This window comes from Monopterus albus, unplaced genomic scaffold (genome assembly GCF_001952655.1).
Source record: "Monopterus albus unplaced genomic scaffold, M_albus_1.0 scaffold172.1, whole genome shotgun sequence".
Lineage (NCBI taxonomy): Eukaryota > Metazoa > Chordata > Actinopteri > Synbranchiformes > Synbranchidae > Monopterus > Monopterus albus.
In genome coordinates, this window is record NW_018128052.1 from 972,339 (window position 1) to 989,000 (window position 16,662).

The window sequence follows — 16,662 nt, forward strand, 5'->3', positions numbered from 1 at the left end:
CTCATTCACCGTTCAATTTGTGTTTATAGTCAGAATGACTTCAGGTTTTGTCTGGTGAGTCACATAGAGCCTCAGATATTCAGGAACATAACCGTTTATGATATTCATAATTTGTCACTTCTCTTCAAGTGCCTAAATGGCAGTCAGACCAACAGGTAATATAGTGAAGAACATATGAGTGGTAGTCTTGTTAATGTTATCCAAGAGGGAAAAGGCATCCCACTCCCGCAGCAGTATCTGGCTGGCTCTGCAGCCTCAGCTCATCTGCAGTGAAGACAATCTGAGAAAACATCCAAGTCCACCTTTATCTCTGTTCACATCCTCTTTGCCCCAAACTGCTTTCTTTCTCTCATTCTTTCCTCTCCATCCTCTCTCCTCCCTCTTTCTGCTGCCACTGTGTACATAGAGAGAGAAAGAGAAAAAGGCAGCTCTGCAATGCAGACACAGCAACAACCTCAGTCCATCTGACCAATTAATGTGAGCCAGGATATGAGTGGCAGATCCAGCAGCCAGTCATAAGAAGAGACTGGAGGGGTGGGGGGGTGCCTGAGAGACTGACAGAGGGAATCAGAGGGGCTGAATGACAATGGAATAAAGATGTAGGAAAAAATCAAGGGAAGGGAGAGTGGAATAGACAGAATGGAGTGGAAACAGAGATCCATGTAAATAAAATGCAGAGCTCTGGACATGGAAAGACTCTTGTCTCCTTCATTTCCTTAACAGTCACTGACCAGTCTGAGTCCTATCACTGCAGTTCTTCTTACTCATCAGCTGGCTGAGATCCACCAGCTCACCCAGCTCTCCCCGCTCCAGGACTCCTCTCAGCAGAGCCCTGCTCAGCCCAGGAGTGTGTTGCTGGGACACATATGTTTGGCTACTGGGGGTGGGCATGGAGGGTGGAGGCAAGGGGACAGGGACCATGCCGTGGCTGCTAAGGATGTAGCCTTCCTGGGCTGGCCAGCGCAAAGGCAACGGCTCGCCATACTCCATGGGGGCACTGGGTGCTGAGACCACCCTCCGACGCTCAGGTGAGTCCTGGGGGGTCATGGGGTATACATATTCTCCTGCAGACTTCCTGAGGGGGGCTTTGGGCGTCCCCTTCCCTCCTTTTTCTTGCTTGCTCAGGCAGACATAGTGCTGACGTGGCGTGTCATTCCCTCGACCCTCACCACTGTGCCTCCCACCTCCACCCTGCTGGAACAGTCTGGTGGTCAGGTAGACAGAGGGGGGCATGCGGCAGGGTGAACCCAGACCCACAGAGCCTCCCCCCAGGTACGTCTGGCTGGTGTCCCACCCTCCAGAGTTGGAGTCCGACAGCCGCAAACCTCTGCGTTTCTGCTGGGGTGTGTGCTCCGGGGTGGGGAGGAAACCAGGGTCAAGCTCTCCTGACTTCACCCAGCCATTAGGCATGACGAACAGGGTCTCCCCACCCTGAGAGCAGGTACGCTCCCCACCTCCCTGCCGGGTCACACTAAGCACAGAGCCTCCCATCCCGGCGCCGTTACTCAGTAAGCCTCTGTCACGCCGCTGGATAGAGGACTGAGAAGCGTTGCCATGGCGACGGTTAGTGGGCTTGTGGGCCATGAGCCAACACACGGCAAAGCCTGAGAGCGCCGCTCCAATGGTGAACGCTGAGACTGCAGATGCCACAAGCAGGTTGAGGGAGACCAGGCTCTCTGGTTCAATCAACAGGCTCTGCTGCAGAATTCCTGAAAATTAAGAGACACACTTATAAAGATGACATTTATTGGAACAGTACAGCAGACACCATCTCTCAGCATCTGTCCGCAGGGTGCCTTTTAAAATGATTCTTCTCATTACATATAATGCCACTTCTACTTATTTCATTTCCCCTCACAAGACATTATGTATCATAATTAATCAATAACCACAATAACACTCATAATTAGTGCTCCTCATGTCCAGCATTATACGATTTTTTTCTGTGAAGATTATGTTTCTTTCCAGTCCAGCCTTGAGGCTCCACTGGCTCCAGGTTCACAGAGGGCTGCACTTGCCCTCAGCACAGCTCAGACCACAGCAGCTGACTCTCTTCTCCCCACATTTTCCATCCTGCAGCCTGGTCAGACAGTCTCTCCTCGCAGCATACCATTACCTCAGTGTTTCCACCCAGCTCTAATCACTTCCATCTGCAGACACAGCAACACATGCCTCTCTCTGGCCCGGCCTCTCCTGCACTTTCATCACTCGGATTAGAGTTCAGGTCTGCAGCCTGGCTTCACTGACTTCTGCTGCTATCAATTTCTAAGAGTGGGAAAAAACTAGAAGCCCATATGTCAGTTCATGTAAAAAAAATGAATGTGATGAGGGGAATGCAGAATGTGTTCCACTCTTTCTCAGATCTAGCCATGTTGAGTTTATGACTGAAACTGGGCTAAAGCAGGCAAAACAGTTCACAAAGAATCTGCTGGAAAGGAAGTCACTTTTTTGGTATTCACTGAATTTCAGAGTGAGTTTCAAAGAGGCCCTTTGTGACGCTGCTGCAGTGACATCTGTGCCAACACAAGTGACAGTGTTTTCTGCTAAGTCATTTCCAGCTTGCTTACTGTACCAACTACCCGTGGTCATACCTCTCTCAGATGTCCAGCTTAAAGAGAACAAACAAAAATGTTGCATTTCCCGTTTTGCAGTCCCATATTGTCTGTCAGCACTTACACTTATTTCACATCCTCCCTAATTAAACTGCCTCATGCTGGGAGTAATTTGACCCGTAAGAAGTATTACTGAAACCAAAATCCCAGTTCTACTGCCACTTGATTCACCTGTACATTGCTACTTTTATGAATAAATGGATCTTGCTGAGCTGGGGAGGAAATCATATGACACCTTAGATAATTAAAATGTGTGAAATTACAAAAATTGTTACAACTATTCTCTCACTTGGCAGCATTTTTTTCAGAACAAAATGTTCAGTGATATGTGTAATGAGGAATTGGGCCACTAGGCGGAGCCTGCCAGGAGTCCACTGTGCACAGTCAGAAGCATCCATGTCATAGTGCTGCAACCTACCATCACAGTCTCCTAGATGGGAAGTGGTGTTTCCATACTCCACATCTTGTTGAAAAGGCAGCCTGTAGCCACAAAGAGATCACAGGTTAATGCATCAGAGGCTCCAGTATGTATCTTCATAAAGTCCTTTGTAGGGCTTTTAATTCACTTGAGTGGCATAAGAGTCATCTGCTGATGTAGTACTGTGGCCCTAGAAGTGGGAAAGCTAACGGCTAAGGGCCCAGAGCAACAACTAAAGGCTCAAAGGAATCACTGGAGAATCTCTGTTCACGAGTCTAACATATCCTGGTGCATTGAGCATACTGTCTGCACCACAGAAGGAGCCACTGCTCTCAAAAAGATAAAAAAAACATCACTGTATACCTGAAGTGCCAAAGAGCACCAAGGCACTTTACAACACGACTGGGAAAATATTTTATGAGGTGATAAAACATTGTTTTGGAAGAATACACAGAAAACATCATCCCAAATGTGTATGCCATGGAGGGAGCAGCTTGATGGAGCTGTAATTTCCCCCTGGGATTAACAAAGCATTCAGTATATATATCTCTATCTATCTATCATGATTTGGGGCTGCTTTGCTTCCTCTGGGACTGGACATCACAGAGAAGATGCAGCAGGACAATGAGCCTAAACACTAAAGTAACTCTGCAACCGAATGACTTCAAACAAAGAAAATCTGTTGTTTGGTCCAGATCTTAACTCAATAGAGATGCTGTGAAATGGCCTCAAGAGAGCTGCTCGTACCAGACAGCCTAAGAATATGTCTAAGTTGAAGCAGTTCTGTAAAGGAGAATGGTCTAAAATTCCTCCTGAACATTGGCAGGTCTGATCCACAGGAAGTGCTTATTTGAGGTTATTGCTGCCATAGGAATTTTGGCCGGATAGAGTTCACTTACTTTTTACACCAGCACTGTGAATGTTTAATGTGGTCAATAAAGACACAAAAGATTGTAAATAATAACTGTTTGAGTGTTATTAGCTTAAGCACACCGTGCTTTTTCTTTACTTGTGACTTGGATGAAGATCAGATCACATTTTAGACCATTAATACAGAAAACCATGTAATTGCAAAAGGTTTGTATACTTTTTCCTGCCACTGTTTATGATCTGTCATACATGGACAGATTATAAGACAATGAGGCCTTGAGCACAGACAGGTTAAAGGTCCCCCACCTTCTAGATAGGACACCCCAACATTTGTAGTCATTTTGTGTGTATTGTCTTTATGGTTTATCTTCTTTTGTCATTTTCATCTCTTTGAAGCAATTTTTGAGTCTTTTTGTGGTCACTTTCATGTCTTTATGGTTTTGGGTCAACTTGTTTTTATTTTGCGCCTTTTAATTGAGCTCTGTGACCTTCAAATGAGAAATATGTCACTTCAGACAGATGCACAGGCCCCTGACCTCTCGGGACCCTTGGGCCTATGACCGGTAGGCCGGTGCTCTCATGAAAGCTTGTAAGTAATGAATATTTGCAGTCTGACATACAGTAATACTTGATTGAAAGTAACATTTGATTTCTTTATGAGAATACTTTCACTTTTGCATATAAAATGGTACATGAATTAGGTGTTTGATTAAATATGACAGAGGTTGGAGTCAGCTAAACAGCTAGTGATGGTAGCTCGGACAATGATATGAGGTACAAAAGTTTCTTTTGATACAGATATTTCTATTTTATGGAGCAATTACCACTAACCATAGTGGTTCTAAGACTGTAAATTTTAAAACAATAACAGTAATTCAGTTGAAATTCTTACTACTACAGCAACTGGGAAATTATTGTATTTAATATATAAATCATATCACAAGTGCTGAACCCTAAACCAGAAATGTATGTAACTGTAACATCAGTTTATAGTTGGCCAATTTATATTGCTTAGTAGTTATTGTCTTATTCAGATGTACTTCAGAAGGGTGTATAGTCATCATCAAAGATCTAACAAATCTTGCTAAACATTTTTTTTTAATAACAATGGCTACTGAATTTACCAGAGTAGTTCCCTATTATATATTCATTAGTTTACTTGTCATTTTCCTCCTTATTACATTGTATTTGCTTAGAAGTTAACTTTAAACTCTGGACAATGAATATCTCTTTATTCATTTGATAACAGGTGTAATATATGCCTGCATACTTCCTTGAGGGGGCATTGTAGAATAAAGGAAGGTAAGAAGCCTTTAAGATGTGTGCAGACACAGGCACTTGAATTACAAGAACACTGCCACCATTTTATAGCATTCGGCCTCCTTCACAGGCTGGCGTGTGTGTGTGTGTGTGTGTGTGTGTGTGTTGTCTTCACCGTGTGCCTGGTCTCAGGAAGGAGCAGGTGCTGCCTCTGGTCCAGCCGCAGTAAGGATCCCTAGAGGCTAGAAAAGTCCGCTCCTGCACACACACACACACACACACACACACACACACACACACACACACACACACACACACACACACATGATTGTTTTCATTCTTTGTGGGGACTTTACATTGACTTACGCTCATTTCCTTGAGACTTACCCTCACCTTAACCATAACCACTACTTTCCTAAACCTAGCCTGTAACCTCAACCTTAACCTAAACTGATCTTTAAGCCAAGTTGTCACCCTAAAATTCAGTAATTTACCTGATGAAGACTAGGACCAGCATCTGAAATACTCAGTACTGCACTCTTTGACCATTTTAGGAGGAATCTCTCCTCAAACAGAGGGAACAAGAGGTATAACTATGAATTTAGCTGGGAAGTTAGCTCGCTCACTGGCTAACACACTAACAAGGTACTCAGGTATATTTGGCCAAGTCTGTCTTTAGACAGTGATTTATATGCGATATGCTGTTCTTCTCCCATGTTGTGCAGAGTAGCTACATGTTCACAGCTTCCTGTATTCAAATGTAATATAGGGCTGCTGTGGTAATCAGGTTCAGAGCTTGCAGCTGTACTTCAAAACATCTACCCCATATGTGCAGTAATAAACAAGTGCCTTCTTGGTATGCATAATGAATCATCATCTTGCAGCCTCTTGCGTCAAGTTAAATACAATTTCTCAGGGAAACAAATTCTCCTAGAATAAATATTAAACCTAACAAGCTAGCTGTGGTTTGACAAAAACACACGCCATGCATCCCCTGCTGACTGAAACAAAACAGTTACTACAGTAACTGAGAAAATGGAGACAAAACAAAAGTTGGCCAATAAGTACTACCATGGCTTCTCCTAGACAAAAGCATGTGACTGTGTGTCACTCACTTCATGCAGCGTGAGTGTAGGTGGCAGCGAGATGTGGGCACTCGGACCAAACATGAGGGGAAGGCCAGCAGCAGAGTGTGGCTGGTCCGGTCCAGCGAGAGAGACAAGAGCTGACGAGCCTGAGGAGAGTCTTCACCACACCTGGAGACAGTGGAACACAGAGGATGGACTGTCAAGAAGGGGAAGGTCAGTCTACTCAGTTTGGCTTCAGCAAATCCTTGACAGAAACAACCATGTGCCTTAACCCTCATACAACAGTCAAAACATCAGCAAACTGGAGCTTTATCTAGAGGTCAGAGACAGAGCTGTGTGGTGGGAAGCACTAAATGTTTTGTTTGATTTAGCTGCCAGTGAATGAAGCCGAAAACCTGCTTTCTACTTTGATTTATTGATGGTCAGGTCCTATACTGTAATACACAGAGTAACACAAATCAATAATTGAATCTAAGTTACAAAGATAGATACAAAAGCTTGGATGACAACACTGGAATAGTTTCAACATTCAATTATGATATACTATACTCTGAATATACTTTAAAAGTAAAAATCCAATACTGACAGTAAAATAAATGGAATTATAGACAGTTCTAAGATGAGAAGCACTGCTCTTCCCCAGGTATAACTGATCTACCTCAAGCAATATGCCAGAATGTATAATTTATTGGAGATGAAGGGCAAAGGTCTCTTGACTCCTACTCACTTCTCTGGGTTGAATCCCTCCACTTCCTCCAGAAACACACTGCTATGGGAGACAGAATCTCCACTGGGAACCATTAAGAACTTGAGGATGGTTCCTCTGGTCGAGCCCAGGAACAAGACTGTGCGGTTCTTGTGTGGTCCGGCCTCTGTGTCCACCACCATGGATGTCAGCTGGTATCTAGACAGATAGAATAATAGGGTAGGTCAAAAGTACTTCCTATCCTACCTGTAGGTTATAATTCATATTTATGCTTTTTATTTGCATGACATAAAAATGTTCTGCATTAGTGCCGTCAAGTAAATCAAGTCAGTCCTTGTACCGTCCCATAGTCTTGACCACCCAAGGTCTATGTCCCAGCAGGGGAACAGTCTCATCCATCAGAGGATGGGTCTTCACAAAGTTCAGCACCTCATCTGGCAGCGTGGTAGAGGAGCTAAACCTGGATCCCTGCACTGCACATCCCCCTGGTCTGCAGACAGAGAAAGAAACAGAAGAAGTGAATGTGAGAGAGAGAGAGAGAGAGAGCAAGAAAAACAGAGCTTGAGGAGTTCTTTTTTGGCTGCTGGAGGCTGTATTAGAATATTTGCTGAATAGTAGTGAAGTTGCAGTGTGATTGACAGTTGGACCTTATAGCAGGGGAAAAAGTAGGCTACAGTTATCGTGAGGCAGTTCTGCTTACGTGCATTTTGCATAACAATACCTGGGTTTCGGCACCGCTTCGTCCGGCACAGGAGTCCAAATAGACTCTGGGGATTTCTGCTCTTTAAATCGACCCTCAAAGACATGAGCCAGCTGCTGCATGTCGAACACACACACTGCAGAGCCAGGGATGCTACCAGAGACCAGAACAAAGAAGACAGTGATAAGAAAAAAAAAACTGTGTTTGTGCTTGTCTGTGTGCATGTTGTGTGAGCCTCTCTATGCACCTGTTAGGCGGTGTGGAGAAAAGACCCAGAATGACATCTCGCCCCTGCATGCGGATGATATTGCTTGTGGCATGTAAGAGGTTGAAGTAAAAGTGTGAGTCTCCTGGGACGGAGCAGTTGAGCCGCGCCTTTAGAAATGTAGTCCACTGTTTCTCGAGGACGCGCTGAGAGCCGCCGAGGTCTGCTTTACATACACGGGCAACACGGGACACCATCACCTAGAACAGGAAAAGCAATGGTATATTAACACTGAGAAATAATGACATAACAAGAAGAAACACAAGGAGGGAAAGACAGAAAAAGAGCACCTTCTCTAGATGATGAAACTCCATGGCCATCTCCCTGAAGAAAAAATAAATATGAGCCCCCCACTCCATGGCGCTCACAAAATATGGCTCTGGAAGATAATATGAGAAAATCACTGTTAGACAAACACATACTGTCACACTACTGCCTGGGGCCAAATGTAACACAGCACAGACCATGACATGGAGCTGTAATAATAGAGGCATCAACATGCGCTTCTGCTTTCCACCAGCCTCCCTCATTAAATATTCATGTACTGTTTAATTTATCAGCATGGACAAGAGGACACACATTATTTATCATTTATTCATTCGGTGCTGTTTCAGCTATGACCTGCCCCAGCCTGGTTTTTCCTCTACGGAAAACAGGTTTGACTGTGTAACACAAAGGCGTGTTAAACCCCAACTCTGTCGAGTGCAACTAACCTCAGTATATCCCTCTGTTAGAGTGTGTTCCACTTTTATTAAATGTACTGTAGGCCTAATCATGTCTGGTTTAGCTATATGCAGTAAGTGATTTAGACAAAGCAGCAGTTCAGCTTTCTTTTAATAACTACTGAAGGTAATTGTGATGGTTTCTGTTACTATTGAAGGTGTCTGGCTCAGGAGGGTCATCGTTAATGTGTCTGACGTACCTCTGAACCATTTGGAGTCATGCTTGACCGTGCGGAGGGCGGGGCTGTCACCAAGGCTTCGATAGATCACCGCATCAATGGCCAGGAAATCTGTCACAGTGCCAGTAAAGAGACTTCCATCTGAGAGCGTGGGAGGTGCACAGAGAGCGTAAAGAAGGAGATTAAGAAGAAAAAGGGGAAGATGCAAATGGAGAGATAACACAAGGTCAGAAAGATTAAAACCAAACAAGCCTTGCAATGAGAGGTCTGACTATAAATCATTTGTAGAAGCAAACACAAGGGCACAGACGTTTCAGTGTCAGGAGTTGAAATCAGTCTGATGCCTGATAAAAAGTATTCCTCGACTTTAGTGTGCAAATACCTGCAAATAATGCCACATTGGCATGCCTTGGATCGTATGGACATCGTGCCATCCCGCTGACTGGCTCTCCCACCATTTCTAGAGTGTCTCTCTGCAACAGGAAAAAACTTATATATACATAAACAAGCTGGCGGATAGACAGAGAATGACCAGCTGACAGATAAATGAATACTAACAGTGTAGTTGGCACACAGCGGGTTGAACGCGTTTGTTCCACATACAAACAAGCCATCATGCTGGTTGAGAAGAACTTTGATGAAATTACGGCACTCTCCCTGTGGAAGAAAACACAAAAAGACGCTATTAAAGAATAGCAGTCTTCACTGTGGCTGCTGATTGAACAGAAACTTAAAGCTGCTACCACAGAATCTGAAACTTGATTATCTGTGATCTCTTTAGTCCCTATGTGGCAGCTCTTCACTCACAGAGGACACCAATAAATATACCAGTGTAGGTAGATGAGCAGCACATTTTTTTCTACAGCTCCAGATTTATTCATCATGAGTGAAATTCAGTGCTCCTTCTTCATACTGAGGGGTGCAGGGGAGTAGCCAGGAATTTATTTTGGAGGGGGGATCCCAGGTATATAGTTATTTAATAATAACAGATTTACTTTTCTTTTGTTCTAAGTACTTCAGTCTTCACTGTAATCAGCTCTCGTTGGTTTTAGGCTAAGCCTTTGGGGGGTTGCTACCTACTGTTACTAGCTGACAGTATGTGTAACAGAGTTATCTTTGATTGGAGAGTATTTTAGCAGCTGAAGGGACTGAGGCAGCAGAGTAGTTTGCACAAATGTCTATTTGTACATCATGTTTCCCAAATGAAGAAAAAAACACTCTCCTCTTACTTGTGAATTATACATGCTAAACAACTAACAGCATTCCAGTGTGTTTGTTCTGCAGAGGCTCATTAGTATCACTGTTATTTCTGGCCAAATTTTAGTTTTAAAGAAAGTGGCTGGACAAAACTGCTTTTGGCTGCCTAGTGCGTACATTTTTATGTACTGGTATACAATGCTCCCAATTGCGATACTAAATTCACAGGTGGAAGTAATTAAAATAAAATCTCAACATTCTGGGGAAAATGCTTATTGGCTTTCTTGCAGAGTAGGTTGATACCAGACTCTCATATCTGCATGGTAAGTAGCTGGAGCAGCAGCTGCTTAGCTTAGCACAAACACTGGTAACAGGGGAAAAAGCTCTGTCCAAAGGAATCAAAATCCATCTGTCAGCCACCCTAAAGCTCCAATTAACAGCTTATATCTTGATTGTGATTGTCCAGTTATACAGTGAACCTAGCTAATCCAAGCTGCTGGCTCCAGCTTCATTTTAACAATACAGATGCGAGCGTGGTGTCAATCTTCTCGCCTAACTCTCTGCAAAAAGGTGAAAAAGCTTATATTTTTTTACTTTAAAAATTGTGCTCCATTCAGAAGTTTCAGTTCCAGAGTTAAAGTTTTGGTAAAACTGCCACCTGGTTGCTCAAAGGTACATTTGCACATTTCACCTGTGCTTTTTTTTTATTTTTTATTTTTTGCTAAAACCAGTCAAAGCGTCTGCTGTGCTGAGTAAAGGTCTGTTCTTGGATTAATCATTAGAAGGACTGGTCTAATAGCTGCAGCTATTAGTGCCTGTTATCCTGAGCTTTATAATTTGATCTCTTTGAGTTAGAGGGCCATAGCTAATATCGTCTACCCTTCTGTCTTCTCCCATTTACCTCTAACTCTTTCATGCCATCATTTCAGCCAGGTTTTGTTCTTTTATCATCACAACTTTAATTCCCTTTTTCAGTCCTTCTCTTACATCTGTGTTCTCTGAAGCAACATATCTTTACTTTTCTCACTACCTGGTGGCTGCCCTCCTCTTCACAAGTTTCAGTTTTCCTCTGCCTACATGCCTCCCATTCCTTCCTGTGCCCCCCTTCCTCAACTTATTTCAATTACTGTTTCCTCCCTGAGGCTGTGTCATTCTCTCTGCTCAGTTTGCTCCATAACATTTCCCATTGCTTCTTCTTTTTTTTCCACCAGTTCCGCCTAGATTGGATTTTGCCAGTGGCACTGCTACTTTTATACAATAAAGCTAACATTGTCAACCAGGCTACATTCCCATCAAATCTTTCTCTGTTGTAGATCTGATCACATTCTCTTCATAATGCCTGACGCTGCCAACTATCACTTCATATACACACAGAACTGTCCCATTTTCTCACCTTGCCCACAGGCCATGAATGAAATATATAAAGGAAAGCGGCACAATGCAGGTGTACAAGAAAATGCATTACAAGCTTCATGGACAGGTTTTGGCCTGGATTCTGTTTCACTGATTAATTGATGTGCTGGTTCTGTATCAACAAGATCACATTTGTGTAAATACCACATGTTGGTGCAAAGGACCTGAGGTTTCTCTGAAAGCCATCTGTCCATGCATGTGATAGTGTGGATACAGTGTTGATGCATGTGCGAGTGCATCTCAAAGCCAGAGTGTTGTGTACGAGCACTGTACCTCATGTTTGCCCTTCATCCGACATACTCGAATGTCGTTCTTATTGGATTCCCACGTCCGCTTCTGCCGGAGGAATGGGTCGTGTTCATAACATGTTTTATATGTACATCATCAATTAGTCATGAATGTTTGGTTTCGTATGTGCCTTACCTTGCTGTAGAACATCTCATCACCTGCCATGTTATCCAGCTCCACTCTGTACAGGTCATCCCTACAAAACACAACAAATCAGCCCCAAATTATACGATATATGTGAGTGTATCATTTGTGTTGCACAAAATAGTGGGATACTTCTTTTCTGATTGTATTAAATTACTGTTGATGTTGTTGCCTTAAAAATGTAATCAGCATAGTATTTCTACCACCTGTTTGTGTTTGTGTGTGTGTGTGTGTGTGTGTCTGTGACAAAAATCTGTTCTGGTCAAGCAGGCAAAGTGTTTAAATTGAAATTGTGAAATGTATTATGGAACATGTTATTTAGTTAAGTTATTCATTACGGGCATTTATTCACATTCACTGGGTATGTTGATTAGTCTTTATTTCAGCACCAGGCACAGATTGCATGCTTCTCTCTTCATGTGGGTGTAGTATTAAATGTTAGGAGGTCATTTTTATTAGAAATTATTTGAGCCTTGTATTTATATTGCTACAGTACATTCCACAGTAGATGTAAAAGTTTTGATGCAGATTATGCAAGTGAACACTTCAGCTTTCATCAGGGGGCCAAATATTTTTGCCTGAGCAGTGTCGTGTATAATAGCACTGAAAACACACGGTCTTCATTTGACATTTAACAAACAAGACTGAACATGTCCTCACTGGAACAAGCTGAAAATGTCCTCTGCAGAGTGACAGCAGATGGAATCTGGGGCATCAAATGAAAGCAAAATGATATTAATGCAACACGTCAGTAACACGCAGTTGGAGGTGGTTGCCGTTGGTTACCTGGCTCCTATGTAGAGTGTGCGGTTGACTTGAAGGACCGTCTGGATGTGCAGCTCCTGTCTCTGAGCTGAACGATGAGCTCTGCCCAAGAACACTGGGTACCTCCTCACCACTGACATGCACACACAAACAGATACACAGCGTGAAATGCTTACTAAAAAAGCTAGAAATGAAATGCCTTGCTCAAGGATACTTTGACAGTTGATGACAGAGGGAGCACCCTTTCCATTTATATTTGCCCAGAGAGCTCAGGCAGGCCATAAAACAGCTTCTCTAACCTTCACTTTAATAATATTTTTTACCCATTCCTGATGCTTCGGTTTAGGAAAACAAAGGCAAACTAGAGTGACAGGACACTCAAACACTTTTGTCCTCTTAATGTTTTTGATGCTGTTGATGGCTAGAATTGCTATGTTCATAATTATATTGTGTACATTACAGATAATTGAGAGGGTACAGAGAGGTGGGGAGAGAAATGGGCAGTATCAGACAATAAGAACGTTTTGAAGACGGGGACGACAGTTGCCACAGGGAGCCCTCATCATCAGGAGATGGATTGGAAAAATGTCTCATTGTCCTTGACTGCAGGGGAGGGAGGGTGGACAAAGTGATCCATCTCCACCTGTCTCCTCACCTTCTTCGTTCCATCCCTCAACTTTCCTGCTTGTCATCTCTATCACCTCATCCTGCACCTCTTAACATCTATAACAATCATTTGTCTGTCGTTTTCATTCTTTATATCTTTCATTGTTTATCTCTCATATACTGTACATGAATTCACAGCACTACACCGCCATTAAGAGCAGTGAAGGCTCTTTATTTATCCATATGTCCAGGGAGCTCCACACCAAGGCCTTGAACCTTGACCTCTCATTTCCAAATTCACCAAGGAGCCATTCATCAATGCTACATATACACACATGGTGTGCTCACACATGCACATAGTGGGAAGGACACATACCCTCTACGGGGACGTAGCTGAGTGGACTGGGTTCCTCTGGGAACGAGCCATCAGCCAGTTGAAGCAGCAGCAGGAGAAATGTGAGGGGAGGAGCCACGGTAGCCATGGCAGCAGCACACATGCACTGTTAACAAAAAGAGATGGGAGAGAAAAAATTAATCGTATACAGTACATATCTGTGCACATGGGCAAGTGGGCATGGGAGTGTGAGTGTGTTGACATTTTGACAGACTTCTCAGAGCATATGAAAATGACCAACCAATTTCTGCAAGTGTGTGTCATGTGTGCGCGTGTGAGCACAGGGTCAGAAGTGCAAAAGGGTGGCTGCTGCCACCAACCTGGCAGCAGCCACCCTGCAGGAAGCTAATGTGTTTCTATTGTCTGTTTCAGTGGTGTAATGGCAATCTATTGTCAGAAATGTCACTCCATTGTCACGCTGTTTGGAGTGAAGTGGATTCTCACAGCTGTATAACTCACAGAAAGATAAAACATTCCCAGCATTACAAAGCCACTTTGGGTGGTAATGTTCCTTTCACTAGTTATGTATCTATATGGACATATGGAGGCTATATTGCTGGTAATTAGCAACAAAATGGAAGGAGCTGGTCTTTATGGATCAGAGAGGTAGAAAAGGGAGAAGTGAAAGGAGTGACTTGGGCAAGCTGGACAATGAGTTTCCAAAGGTTAAAAGTCAAGAATGCCCTAAATCTCAAACAAGAAAAGGGGGAGGAAACAGATTTTGGTCTTTAAAACGTAAAGAAGCCACAGAAGGGTCATACTGTGTGAGATATATGTCCACACACAAGCACAGAATCAATATAAAAGTCTAGACACTCATGCTAGCAGCTCTGAGAAGTTATACGAAAGCACAGTGGTGCTTTGAATTATATCAGCATGATGTTTATTAATACTAATAATAGTAAATTTAATTTTTAAGCGCCTTTCAAAACACCTAGAACCAAACAATAATAGAAAAACAAAAGTATGAACTGAAAACAACAATAAAATATTAGTACAAGTTAAGAACAGCTGTGAAATATTGTCAAAATGATGTGGATGTTAAATGATATGACATTCAATGAGATATCAAAATGACACTAATAAGAAAATCAAATGAATAAAATAGAAAATTGTTCAGCCAAGTAAGACCGCTGGACATTCAGCATTATATGTTAGAAGCAGTCTTAAAAAGATGGGTCTTTAGAGCAACAATAAAAGTTTCATTTGAACTCACTGTCCTTAAATTGTTTGGATGCTTGTTCTAAAGCCCAGGAGCAGCACTGGCAAATCACCCATAATCACTAACCTAGAATCTGGCACCGCAATAGCAGGTGTAGAGTGCAGCTTTCAAGGTGCAGTATGATAAGAAACTAATCCGGTCAGATATGTGGGTGCTAGGCCTTGTGGCACTTTGAAAGTTAAAAGATGCTTAAACTGAATTTGACAGGCAGCCAGTGCAATTGTCTCAAAAGCAACGCAATGTGTTCATATGACCTAGAATGCAAAATGAAAAAAATCACTATTTTAGTCTAGCATGTTAGGAGATTAGCATGTGTTTATTGGCCTTAAACACAAACTGCAGCTGAGGCTGGTGGGGATGTCACTGTCTGCTCATAAACTGAAGTATGGGATAAATAGAAATTTTGACTTGATGAATCACCAAAGTCAGTAGGAAACAAACATCTGTCTGCCCAACACATGACAATCCATCCAATAATTGTTAAGACTCTCTAGTCTAGACCAAAGGTGGTGGACCAACCAACAGACAAATTGACACTGTCACCCATAGAACCATGATGCTGCCTTAGCTAAAAGCCCACGAGAGGTAAAACAGGCCTTATGGTACACACCAGCGTCTCTTGCACCTATAAAACCTAGATAGTGCTGCACATAAGTTACTGCCAGACATGAATTGAAGCAGCCACACCATTTTTTAATGAAAGGGAAGAGGAGTTATAAATAGAAGAAAAAACAAGACAAATGGAGAGAGCAAAAAGTGCAGAGGACAGGTTTTGTGGGGGGATGCTGAGAGAAATATGGAAATCCTGGAAATTGTTTTATGGATCATAAATGAAAAGAAAGGAAAAACCTGAAAAAAATGTGAATGCGGTCCCCCTCAAATTAATATGAATGTCATGTGCCATGTTTTCCCCAACCCCCACTTATTTCCTTTCATTCTTTCTTCCTCTACCTCCATCACCCACCTCCCCCATTAATTTCTCTCCCTTCTTATCTTTTAGCTCATCTGTTCCCGGATAGAAAAACGACTGTTTTCAGAGACTGAACACCAGGTAGAGAGGTATATGTGTTTGTTGCTAAGGTGATGACAGCTGCTATTTGAAGCACACAGATACACCCAGATGGAACACACACACATATGCACAGTCACCTGTGTTGCTAACACTTCAGAATGTGCTTGAGCTTGAGTGACAAGCTGATTGAAGACATCAGTGAGGTGGTACAGGCTCTGACTATACACTGGGGGCCACTTCAAATGAAATTCTAGAGTAGAGACTGCAGGCTTGATATCTCAAGGTTTTCTTCTCATCATTGGAGGAGGGGGGGGGGGGTTCATCTGACTCTCCCTTGGGATTTCCTGGACTAAAACTGGTTGAGTCAGGTTTAGGGTCAGCCTCATTTCATTATGGCCATTTCATGAGAGGGATCCAAATTTGATACTTAAATCTAAAATGAAATTCTGTTGTCTTGTCTGGTCTGAAAAGATGGATGAGTGACATTAAATGAAACGGGTGTTCCAGTGGTCTGAAAGGATGGATGAGTGACATTAAATGAAACGGGTGTTTCAGTGCCCCTCCTTGAACCGCCACCTTATTGTGGTGGAGGGGTTAGAGTACCCGAGTGATCCTAGGAGCTATGTTGTCGGGGGCTATATGTCCCTGGTAGGGTCTCCCAAGGCAAACAGGTCCTGGGTGACGGGTCAGACTAAGAGTGGTTCAAAAGCCCTTTATGAATAGATTAAAATCAAGGACCGTGACGTCGCCCGGCATGGCGCAGCCGGGGCCCCACCCTGGAGCCAGGCCCGGGGTTGGGGC

At 43.1% G+C, this 16,662-nt stretch overlaps 1 protein-coding gene across 1 annotated transcript in view; it reads right to left on the reverse strand.

The window, feature by feature from the left end:
• Positions 1-533: 533 nt before the first annotated feature.
• Positions 534-16,662, reverse strand: part of LOC109969278 (semaphorin-6B-like) — a 32,750-nt gene continuing 16,621 nt past the window's right edge. Inside the window, 16 exon segments of the mRNA XM_020616017.1 lie at positions 534-1,709; positions 3,031-3,092; positions 5,336-5,415; positions 6,272-6,416; positions 6,976-7,152; positions 7,295-7,444; positions 7,676-7,807; positions 7,902-8,119; positions 8,210-8,298; positions 8,842-8,961; positions 9,203-9,293; positions 9,379-9,477; positions 11,704-11,766; positions 11,854-11,914; positions 12,649-12,760; positions 13,610-13,733. Of these exon segments, the coding sequence (XP_020471673.1) occupies positions 724-1,709; positions 3,031-3,092; positions 5,336-5,415; positions 6,272-6,416; positions 6,976-7,152; positions 7,295-7,444; positions 7,676-7,807; positions 7,902-8,119; positions 8,210-8,298; positions 8,842-8,961; positions 9,203-9,293; positions 9,379-9,477; positions 11,704-11,766; positions 11,854-11,914; positions 12,649-12,760; positions 13,610-13,730 (2,706 nt within the window). The 5' untranslated portion in view covers positions 13,731-13,733 and the 3' untranslated portion in view covers positions 534-723.